Genomic DNA, 12,832 nt, shown 5'->3' with positions numbered 1-12,832 from the left:
TGTTAAAAATACAACATTTATTTCCTACTTCAAGATATTGTATAACATGAATACAGAGAGACACACTTGGCAACATTGACAAAGGAACAAAATGTGATTTCCTTCCTGAAACAATAAAGCAATAAAAAGAAAGGTAAGATTTTAGCAACTGCCTGTCCTTGCATTTACTTTTGGCAATTCATCAGATGGTTACATTTTCACCAAGCAATTCATCAACTAAATAGCTACATTTCCACGAAATTTATCAACTAAATAGCTACATTTCATCCAATGCAATTTATCAACTAAATAGCTACATTTCCACCAATGCAATTTATCAACTAAATAGCTACATTTCCACCAGTGCAATTTATCAACTAAATAACTACATTTCCACCAATGCAATTTATCAACTAAATAGCTACATTTCCACCAGTGCAATTTATCAACTAAATAGCTACATTTCAACCAATGCAATTTATCAACTAAATAACTACATTACCACCAATGCAATTTATCAACTAAATAGCTACATTTTCACAAAATTTATTAACTAAATAGCTACATTTCCACCAGTGCAATTTATCAGTTGTACAGCCTTCAGTAATCTATTTTTTAATTCAGTTTTCACTACAGCTTGGATGAAGTCAATAGACCAGGCAATGATATTGACATGATATCTCCAAGCAATGTGGATGGTAACATATCTCAAGTCTTGCCAAGTAGATATTTTTGCCTTTAGAGTTTTCACTTTGCTCTTTGCGTTATCATCAACTAAATATCTGTTCATGAAACTTTGCTCTGATTTAATACTACTTTACACCATTCTAACAAAGAGCTATTTTGTCAATTTATGCTAAACTGAACCTGTAACCTGATTTGATTTTCTGATTAGTTAAAAAGTTTCTTTCTTTGCAAATTAGCTCCATTAGTGACAAATCATTCTATTTTAAATGCACAGCATTCCAATCTAATAGTCCACTCTGTCAGAATTGCCTTCCATTCTGATTGAAATAACCCTATGTTATATTGTCACTTGTAAGCAAAGTCACTTGTCAACTTTAAAAAACTGATTAATGGTATGGTTGGTCCAAAACTGAAATATCAAATTTCTTTTTATTGACTTCCAGTACTTTCAAAGACAATCATTGCAAGGCTCAAGCACTGGTTGTTACCAAAATGTTACAGTTATGATCTAAATGTAATGCTACATTACCAATCTGAACATCAACAAGCTTTGAATAGACAACATGGAGACAACTTAACACGTTAATCTTGTAGAATGGTTGTAACCCTGTGTCCCTAGCCTTACCTAATTTACCAGTACTGCTATGAAAAGATCAACAAATGTCAATGTCAATGATAACAGGCCAAACTGTACCATTGAGGTTTGTCAAAATCTAAACAACTGTGATCATAAGTAGTAAAATGTTGAGTTGATTGACGATAAAAAGGTGTTCCAAATGTTTCTATAATAAAATTTGATTTTGAATAAAACAGGAAAACAATTGTGCTTGCAACTAGAAAACTGAAATGTCAGAAACACGAGCTAACAATTTCTTTGCACGTCTTGGGAATATTTTTGCAACAGGCTATCAGAAATACCTCATTTTCTGGTAATAGAAGCTGAAAGCTTCATCTCCTTTTACAAAAAGACAATTTAATAAATTTGATTACTGATGACTACAAAGAAGTGGGGGAAAGTATAACCCAACAAGCAAACACATGACTATAATTAGCTTTGTCAATACCAGTGAATTTTGTGGCGTCATCCCCCAAGGTTATTACTGATAAAGTATTCCATTATCCAGCATTGTGGCCCCACATGTTTTATACATGTACAAATTCACTGGCATTGCCAAAACTACAAAATAATAGCAATAATATACCCCCTCCCAGCCCATAATGGATCAGGCAAACTGTAAACTCCATAATGTACTGTGCTTTGCCTCACACATTATTTTGTGCAAAGTTTGCATTTGTCCATCATGAGCCGGGAGGGGCTACATTATTGCTTAAATAATGGGAGGGGGTACATTATTGCTTAATTCTGACTATTAACATAGGTTTCACATGACTGAATTGTATGAAGATTTCTGATAAAATCTCTTTAAGAATTTATTCAATAGTTTACTTTCATAAGACATGTTCACTATCTTTTTACAAAGAACATTATGATAAATATTGGTGTCTTGCTTGTATTTACATAAATATTCTCTATCATATGGAACCTTTATGTTTAACATGATTTTTTATTCCTGTTTATATAACTTCAATGAGAAAGAACGACAAAATAAAAGACAAAGCAAATTTAAATAATACTTCCCTATTGCAACAAGAAATCTTTACATGTCATTTTTTGTTCTCAAAATATGAGGTAAAGTTGTGGTAAAAATGTGATTCATTGAATGCATTTAAACCTAGCACAAAGATGCATTCAAGTTAGATTGAAATATGTGAAGAAAGTGATGTTTTTTACATGATTAAACAAAAAAATCTTTTCAATAGATGAAAGTTAGAATAAAACTTTGGAAATCAACATTGACAATATCTCGACTAAGCCATCAAAGTTGGGATCATCTCAAGTTGAATTCGGCAGCAATATGGTGCTCACTAGGAACTGAAAAAACCTGAGACAGTGGCAAACACCTGGAAGTAAACAGACAGGTAGAAATTTTGAAAATCAAAAGACGGTCACAATATAACAAGTTTATATAGATTTCTTAAGTGGCTGTTTTCAGTAACATTGATCAGTGTCAAGCTAGAGGAAAGCTTTCTGTTACAGTGAAATAGAAAAATAAAATGCTGATGAAAGTTGTCAAACCATAATTTGATGGCTTCATACAAAGTGAATGTCAAATGATAGGCATACTTCGTAACACTTAGTTTCTGAGGACAAATAGTAAAGTGAATAGCAACAATGTGTAGTAACTTACCTCATCTGGACTTTTAGAACCATCAACAGTTTTCACTAACTTACTCTCAGCATAATGATCAATGATAGGTTTTGTGGAGTTGACATATGTATCAAACCTGAAAGATAAAGATGATGTTTGTTTCATAAGCTTTATGGTAAAGTACAGAGCCACACTGACAGTTTCTAGAAAGTTTTTGGAATGTATTAAAAGCTGAAAACAGATATAGAAGTACTCTACAGATAAAATAGGTACTAAGCTCTTCTCTATATACCACACAAACAAAAACATCCCTGTATATACCACACAAACAGAAACATCCTCTGTAGATAGAGTGAGAAGTGCAATTTGACGATGAATAAACTTTGAGCATCTCTTAATTACCTTTTCTTCAAAGATTCTAAATTATCATCTGTACGACCACTTCCTGCTGCTCCTCTTCCAAGACATCTTTCTATACAAACCTTCAGTAGAGTACATGAAATCAAACATTAGAGACATCTTTCTATACAAACCTTCAGTAGAGTACATGAAATCCAACATTAGAGACATCTTTCTATACAAACCTTCAGTAGAGTACATGAAATCCAACATTAGAGACATCTTTCTATACAACCTTCAGTAGAGTACATGAAATCCAACATTAGAGACATCTTTCTATACAAACCTTCAGTAGAGTACATGAAATCCAACATTAGAGACATCTTTCTATACAACCTTCAGTCTCCTGAGTACAATATTCCCGGATTTGTACAAAATGTGGATCACACATAAATCAGGGGAAATTCATCAAAACATCATAAAAATAGCTACCACAAGATTCAAGCCTGTGTCTTTCATGATTTGGTATAAATACGTTACCAACATTTACAGTATGTACATATCGTTGTTTCTATCTCTTTCAATAAAATTCACTTGAAACATGCATGTACATATCACGGATCAGAAGTGCAATTACACATTTAGGTTCAAAAATATTTCAAGTATTTTACATGTGTTACCTAATAGTAAAGATTACATACACACCGTCACTGCCATTATTTATTGAGCATTGACCATTGCTCAAAAGATCATATAAACCACAGCTCACTAAAAGAGATTGCTGATAGTATGGCTTCTGTGAAACACAAGTTGTTGCTTTGAAAGAAACATCTAAAGAAAGATTTTTTCTGTCTTGCCTTACTTTTCAATTCTATACTTGAGGAAATTTATGAATAGAAGAGAACACACTGGTAAAGTTTTATTCTATGTTTCACCCAAATCACCTTATACAAAAGTGAACTGATCACCATAGTGTTTGAGCACTGCATAATATATGAAGACATTCAAGATGTAACTTGGATGATAGACATTCATAAGCAAACAGAAAACAGTAAGCAATAATTTAGGTAAGGAAATTTGTAGATCACAATTATTGTGTGTAGGTGCATGTAGTTAGGGTACATGTTTAATGAACATGAAATATACAGCATTTTGAATAACACTCTATTTTGATCATGTCTATTAACACTCCATTTTGATCATGTCTTTCATTCATTATTACCTTCATTACAAACAACAGCTAACTTAAAAGTATGTAGATTTACACAATATCAGTCAAAAGAATAACATCTATTTTTTTATTGTTGAGTGTTCCTTGTTGTATTCATCATTTATCTATATTCAGATATCAGGTACCTTACCTTTTCTGGACAATCAAAAAACAGAACAAATTTTAGGTTGCTTTTATCACCCATCTGTTTATTCCACCCAGTCAAATTATCTTCATTTCTTGGAAAGCCATCAATCAAAAAATTATCTCCCTCTCCAGCTTCCATTGCTTCTTTCATGGCCTGTAATATCGTAGATGATGTTTGTGATATCATAGATGATGTTTGTAATATCATAGATGATGTTTGTAATATCACAGATGATCCATGTAATATCATAGATGATCCATGTAATATCATAGATGATCCATGTAATATCGTAGATGATCCATGTAATATCGTAGATGATTCATGTAATATCGTAGATGATTCATGTAATATCGTAGATGATGTTTGTAATATCATAGATGATGTTTGTAATATCACAGATGATCCATGAAATATCATAGATGATCCATGTAATATCATAGATGATCCATGTAATATCGTAGATGATCCATGTAATATCATAGATGATCCATGTAATATCGTAGATGATTCATGTAATATCGTAGATGATCCATGTAATATCATAGATGATCCATGTAATATCATAGATGATCCATGTAATATCATAGATGATCCATGTAATATCATAGATGATCCATGTAATATCGTAGATGATGTTTGTAACATCATAGATGATGTTTGTAATATCATAGATGATCCATGTAATATCATAGATGATCAATGTAATATCATAGCCTGTACGTGTGTACACTGCATTGTTATTTGTAACAAGTGAATTCTTGTCTAGACTATTTGGAACATTTTATACGTATACAGATGCTGTGTTGACAAATTGAAGCTAACTAGTAAGAATTTCAACATGCTTTGGGAGGTAAAAAACTGTAGTTAACATTAGAATCAAAACAAAATGTAAAAACATCAACATTACTGGCTTTTAAATTTTCAATGAAATAATAAAAGTAGGGTGAATCAGATGTTCAGGTACAGTTAAGAATAAATGCTGCTAGTATTAATTTCAACATACACATTGGTCTAGCAATCTACCTGTACAATGATAACATAGACACACATACTAGTGTAGCATGTCATTTTGAGCTCTGATATCAAGACCTGAAATTACTGTAGGTTGGAATCTATTGTGAACAATCAAAAATGTAAGCAGCCTGGTGCAAATAACAGTAAGTATAATTTTCCTTGATTTGTCTGATAACTTTCACTGTAAAATATTATATATGCTGGTATCATATTTTGACTACAAAACTTAATCATCTTTCTAAGAAACAAGAATTGAGTCAAAAATTCTAAAATATAACAAGAACAACTCCCATTGACTTTCATCTGAGAATGCATTGTAAGAAAGTTTGTGGTGATCAACTTAAGTCACAATTCCATACAAGAAGCTAATACATAACAATGCTTTGTAACACCCTTTTGAATTTCACTGCACTTTCCATTGCTGAAATATGGGAAACTGGTTTCACCATTAGTTTTTCAACTATCCTGTCTACAAGCTAACTTCAAATGTATCACAATGTTAGTCTTTCCTTGAACAAGAAAAAGACAAAAATCATTTTCTATAAAATTCGCTTGAAACATGCATAGGGAAAACTTGAAGTCTAACTCTGTATTTCCCAGACCTGCAGAGCACTGCTGTATACTAACAGAGTGGATTTAATGTCCACATGAACTTTAAGGGGCAGTCCTCAATTCATGGTTCTGGCATTAGTATTTACATGGTGTTAGCCTATTTTTTTTACACTGAAATTTTAAAGATGTCGGTCAATTTGATTTTATATAAAGCTGATGAACAACCTGCCCCTTCAATGACACACTGTGTTTATATATTGATGTGGTTCAAGTGTAGCAACATGGTTCCCCGTGACACATCACAGTAAATCCAGATGACACCAATTGACACTACTTTGACGCATAATACCATGCACAGCCTGAGTCCAAGGTTTCAACACAAATCTCATCAACATTGGAAATTCAAAACCAGCATACATATAGTAATTAATCTAGGTTATGCTTGCTACATGTACAACTACAAGGTCAACTTATGTAGCTGAGTTTACTAGGATTGATTTTACACTGACAAAGTGATGACATGCACCTCTGATCATTCAACCATTGATGAAGCAGTGTTGATATAAACTGAAATTCTGTGTGTATAATCTAATAATACTGAAATCTAAATTGGTGCCTTTGTGTCAGAAATTGTTTGTGCAAGAACTTTGTATATCAAGGTACACCCTCAACCTTACAACCACGCACTGCCAATTGTCAACTGTTATTTGCTTACAGCAAGCATCATATATGCCTATTTTTTCCCTATACACAGTATTTGGGCTGACAACAACCAGGCTTTATGATGGTTCCTAAATGTTAGGCTTTATCAAGAGTTGGATGATCACAGGTGTGAAAGAAATGTGTCTCTGGCAAACAGAAAACAACAGCTTACCTGTTCAAGTAGACTGCAAGTAATTGCAACGGGTACTATTTTACCTTCCTTGATATAGCTCTCAATCAAATCTTTGTATTCAGATTTGTCTTTCTTTCTCTCAGCTCGCAATAAGTCCCCTGCTGACAAGTGTACATATTTGTATTTCTGTAACATATCAAAGATATTGTTGATTGCAAATGGAAAAAACAATCTGAAATCAAAAATGTCTCCATGGAAACCCTAGAAGCCCTGGCACCTTGATCTTATCAACATGCAAAACTCAAAATTTTTGATGTTTGATAAAAAAGATAACAACCTAACATTTAAATACTGCCCCGTTCTCATGTGATTTAAAAACCATTTCAAGCACATTATGTGAACTTGTGATTGTTGTAGTTGAAACTTACAGAGGGGTGAATTTTATATAGTGGTGTTATCCTGCAAATCAACTGTCTTTCACGCATACTTAATTACACAGAGTCAAATATGTTGTGTTAAGGATGACAGACCCTGCAAAGACTTGAAAGAGGCTTCAGACAATAGACCAGCACATCGATGTTGATTGCCTTTCAAATTCATCAAATGTAGAAGCCTTGGGTATGTATGGCATGGCATGGCACTACATGAATACAGCCATAGCATTTTGACCTATGAACCTTTTTTAAAGAGGTGTTTCATGTTTTCAGGCACTCATTCTTGACTGCCTTCCTTAGTTTTCAAACACTCCATTTGACACTTACTTCCACAATTTTTTCACACTGAGTGCCTTTGCCAGCTCCAGGTGCACCTAAGACAAAGACCACATTGGGTTTCCCTGATGCCATGACGACAAGATGTCTGATGAAGTATTTAAAACCTGTCAGTTTTGCTGCTTTGCAAACTTAACATGGAATGTAGTACAAGTGTAACTGATAACTGCTACCCCTGCAATTGGAATTAAAAAGAAACATTGTCAGATGCCTTTTTGTCATGCTGCAATATAACTACTAGAACTAAATGTTGTGCTTCCATTTTAGTATGTATGTATGTATGTATGTATGTATGTATGTATGTATGTATGCATGCGTGCGTGTGTGTATGTATGTATGTATGTATGTATGTATGTATGTATGTATGTATGTATGTATGTATGTATGTATGTATGTATGTATGTATGCATGTATGTGAAAACTGACATGTAATTTATGTCAATTGTGTAACAGTATTTTATCTAATTATACAATGATCAATTGATGTTTAAGCATAGAAATCTATTATTTGATGTATGAACATCAGAGCCAAGGCCAGAGACAAGATGGTGCTTTTGCCTATAGCAGTGTGAGCAAACGTAATGAGAACATCCCTGGGAGCTATACACACCATTTTTTAAAGAGAATTAACTTTGGAATTGAAAACTCAAAATAATATTTGACAAGACCAACATGTATAGTACCTATTACCAGGGAATCCAGAACCAAGAATCTATTGCTGAATATTAAAACTTGTCAAGAACTCAAAAATTCTAAGTTAATCATGAGGATGGATCTTTATAACAGCCTTATGCCAATCTATATGTGAAATTTTATGGCACAAAAAAATTACCTTTAATATAGGTTTAATTATGGGAAAATTCTCTGAACAAGCAACATGTATGAAAGGACCATGATACATTAACATCTGAGGGTGTTTGATAGAAAACATGAGTGCCACAAATGATGTATTAATATATTGATAGGGAAATAAAGTGCCCCGGCCTCTCTACACTAACGACACATTCACTCCATCGCTAAGGCAACAACCTTTGACATATTATGCAAGGGATAGTGAGCCATGTCAGTTTCTACTCTCACACATCGTCAGCTGACGAAGTGCGGCAGTAATCTTTAAGTCGTAATATTGTTGCACTAATTTAATGAAACTTCGTTAAATGAATGTGTGGACTCAATGATTATCTGATAAACATGGTTTCTTGCTATTAGTATTAGTCCTATGCCAAGCCCTAAACCGGGACTAATCAGTACTTTGTACAGGATTGGTATCGAGTGTACTACTACCATAAATGCAATGTTCGCATGTTTATGTCATGAAAAAGGGAGAAATTCTCACGGGAGAGTTTATTTGTGTCACCCAGCAGTGACACTGGTAAAGGTCCTCTGAGTATTATGTGTCCAGTTTTATGTTACTTTACAGACGTTCTACAATGAATACGTGTCACTGAGTCAACACCACGCAACACATCATCGTGTATTCGTTGCCGGTCCGATCAAAACGCTTTTAATGGCCCGCCGGTATTGTTAAGGTTGATTAAACACTACATACAATAACGACGATTTGTTTTCCAGACCAGGTAACAATAAATACTAGTAAAGTTAACAAATTTGCATACCTTGATTCAATCAAAGTTTCGAGTCAGGACGCCTCGCCGACCGACAAATTTTAATACTGTGCTGATCTTTCGCTTTAACGATCAGGGGACATAGGTCACTGGGCCTGCGTAAATAGGGTTATTCCTAAAATCAAATACTCCGCAACTAGTTGCAACTGTGTACGTCACGCCTCCGCCCGGCAGAGCATGCAGAGGAGCCTCAGCCGCTTGGACGCGCTGTGGCACTAACTTCTAGTACTATCCTACCAGCATGAGCGCTTGATTGACCGATCGCCTGTGAAGTGCATAATGCAGTTCATGGTTTCGAGTGATGCATGCAAACATAGGGGCATTCTTACGGCCGGGCCAGGATGGGCCGTGCCCATGCACGCTGGCTGCAGTGCTCTGTAGCTGTGAGGTTTTGTTTTGTCTGTACATTGAACTTCAAAGCAAAACCTCGGGGGCTAAGGCACTTCAGCGATGCAATCACATGCCACGGTCCCACCTTGTCATAGTCGTTTGTGGTTAGGTACTGTCGCAGAGGAGGATGGAATTTCAATTTTTTCTGGACTGGGACAGTGAGAGTGTTTGCCGCGTATCAAGTCACAAGCGCGACAGGCGACTACATACAACCAGGCCAGTGTGCTTCCTGCGGTGGACGAACGTACGTACGGATGGCACTACCTAGCGGAATATATCATTATTTTTAGGGGTGGCAGAGAGGTGTGAGGGGCTGTCATGTTCATACCGAAACGAATCAATTTGTTATATTTAGTTTTTAGAACAATTTAGAAAAAATCCAAATGTATACATTTATAATAATGTTAAACGAAACCAGAGAAAACTTTGCACCGTGTGCATGAACACTGTCACGGGGCTTCCATTTTCTCGCAAATCACGTAGCAGAGTTGGCAAAAAATATCTGTAGTTTCTCTTTATTCATGGAGGCATTGTCAGGAAATACCTGCACATTTGTCCCTCCCTCCAACATAGCATTCCATTGACCCTTTTCCAGGCCTTCATACTCCTTAATGAACCCCGGATAATATTGGTACAGTCCGTTGGATCAAGGAACCACGCGCACGGGATGCAGGGTGACTCTGATAGCCGACTGGGCCATGGGGCTAAACAGGTACTAATCCTAACCCTAACCCTAACTTACACCTAACCCTAACCCTAACCATCGGAAATACATATCAACAAACAAACAAAGAAATAAACTGCTCTTTATTGACAAATATTAGCAAAATAGCTTTTCACTGTTATTTTATTAAAAATAACAAATAAACAAACACAAACACATACACACAAACAAACACAGACACAAATAAACAAGTACGAGCCCCCTGTGGTTCTATGCTTAAATGTGTCGTAAAGTTTCACTTTTTAATAATGACAGCGACAAATGTTGCTGTGGCGTGGCAAGAGTTTCTGTGCGAGAAGGGGAATGCACCTGTTGGTTCTGTTCGTTTGCTATATGTGTCGATGCCCTTTATAGATAATTAGAAATGTTTGATTTCATGAGCTTTCAAATTTAAATTTGAAAGTAGGATGCATTTTGTTGTTTTTCGATATGAATTCATGTTGGTGTTGTGTTTCATTAGAAATACATTGTAGGCCACATGGTACATATATTGACTGGCAATGAGGATAACAGCACGCTTGTATTTTCCCAAGGGTCTGAGAGTCACCCTAAAAGAGACTATTTCACCATATATACAGTGCAGGATTCGGGCTCATATATATTCCACATTGATAAAGAACATTAGCATAAAATTTCAATACCGAAACAATGCTCATTGATATAATTTGCATAAATTAATACTAATATGCCCTGTATCTTGTACTAATAGTCACCATAGACTGAGGAAAAATGAATGCTATGGGGGAAACTCTCAGATCTGAGGGAAAACAATTATATATGCTGTTACCAAAGAACTATCCATTTTGCACACTGAAAATTAAGTTTTGAAAATTTAACCGGTAATTATCTCTTTGCATGTATTTGTGCCAAAATGATGCATACCAGGTAAGGGTACATCAACACCTCGCGACAACTATTTTGGATTTCAATGCAGACGGTGATGTTGTCCAGCCTCATGCAGGCTACATGCTATGATATTCCCCTGCCTCATGCATGTAGGGCAAAGTTAATACATGTGGAGCTTGCTAGGGGGGATCACTGTGTTTATTCATTGTTTATCCACAAGCATTTGTTTTAGTATTTTAGAGAGTAGTATTATTTTATGTAAAGCCACATTTACATCGTGAAGGTTACATTTCCATATGCAAGTTATTACCTTCATGACACATTTGAATATTGTAAGGTCAGATTTCCATATGCAACATTTTGCCATTGTCAGGGTTAGATTTCTATAAGCAAACTTATTGCCTTTCAAGTCACATTCAAACTATAAAGGTCATATTTCCATATGCAACATGTTGCCATTGTCAAGGTTAGATTTCCATATATTAAGTAAACTTAATGGCTTCAAGTCACTTTTGAATTGTAAAGGTCACATTTCCATATGCAACGTTTTGCCTTTATAAGCGGGTAACTAAACCCATTCCGCAGTCTGATTTTAGCAGCAGTTTCGATGCCGTCCTGCTTCCAGCTGCAAGCCTTTCCCTCCCTACCCACCCTTATTTACGTAGAGTTAGACAGTGACTCCGCATTTCTATTTATTGTATAGTTTATAGTTTCTTTCCTATCTACGTATGATTTGTAATTCATTCAGCTCATTATCATATGAGTTTATACAATTAATGATCTGTATTTTTTTCCCTTACTTTTATTTGATATGTAATTTGATATTCATCACTGCCTTTAACTACAGGGCAAGCTTTATTCATGTACTTGATGCCCTTTGCTTGATTTATTATGATTAATTTCTTTGTTCCGCTTTACAATTGTAGGGGAGTTTAGACTTTAGTCCATAGGTTAGTTGTCTGTTAGTTGTAGTTAGGTTAGCAGTGTTTGCCCCCTAAGCCAGCATACCTCATCTGTTTTGTTTACCTTCATTTGCATGCCAATGGGGCTAAACACGTGACCTGTTAGTTTATTAGTTCATAGTTGATTGTTATTGAATAAATACCCCCTACTGATCCAAGATACCTGTACCTGTGTGTGTGCTTGTGTTTGATCAGTGATCCCCTCCCAACTTTGACGTTCTCAGCTCTAAGCCTCTCTTCCTCCCGCGTAACTAGGATTTGAATTATATACTGTGATATTCCCAAGCCTCATGCAGGTGATATATATATTGTAATATTGGCCTGCCTCATACAGGCTGTATATTGTACAAGTAATATTGGCCTGCCTCATACAGGCTGTATATTGTACAAGTGATATTGGCCTGCCTCATACAGGCTGTATATTGTACAAGTAATATTGGCCTGCCATGCAAACTACACACTATGATATTGTCCTCTCCTGATTTGCAGAACAGATAAAACTATCCATTTTGCACACTGAAAATTAAGTTTTGAAAATTTA

The 12,832-nt window shown here is 35.2% G+C and overlaps 1 protein-coding gene across 1 annotated transcript; it reads right to left on the bottom strand.

The window, feature by feature from the left end:
• Positions 1-9,645, bottom strand: LOC139139361 (UMP-CMP kinase-like). The gene is made up of 7 exons (XM_070708253.1): positions 9,361-9,645; positions 7,736-7,919; positions 7,014-7,160; positions 4,577-4,726; positions 3,279-3,358; positions 2,916-3,012; positions 1-2,628 (listed from the first exon to the last, which is right to left on the bottom strand). Exons 2-7 carry the CDS (start codon positions 7,817-7,819, stop codon positions 2,593-2,595), a joined length of 594 nt encoding a protein of 197 aa, XP_070564354.1. The 5' UTR covers positions 7,820-7,919; positions 9,361-9,645; the 3' UTR covers positions 1-2,592.
• Between the last annotated feature and the right edge of the window lie 3,187 nt (positions 9,646-12,832).

The sequence above is a fragment of the Ptychodera flava genome, chromosome 8, assembly GCF_041260155.1.
Source record: "Ptychodera flava strain L36383 chromosome 8, AS_Pfla_20210202, whole genome shotgun sequence".
Lineage (NCBI taxonomy): Eukaryota > Metazoa > Hemichordata > Enteropneusta > Ptychoderidae > Ptychodera > Ptychodera flava.
The sequence above is the reverse complement of the archived record's forward strand: the minus strand, read 5'-3'. Positions and strand labels throughout refer to the sequence as shown.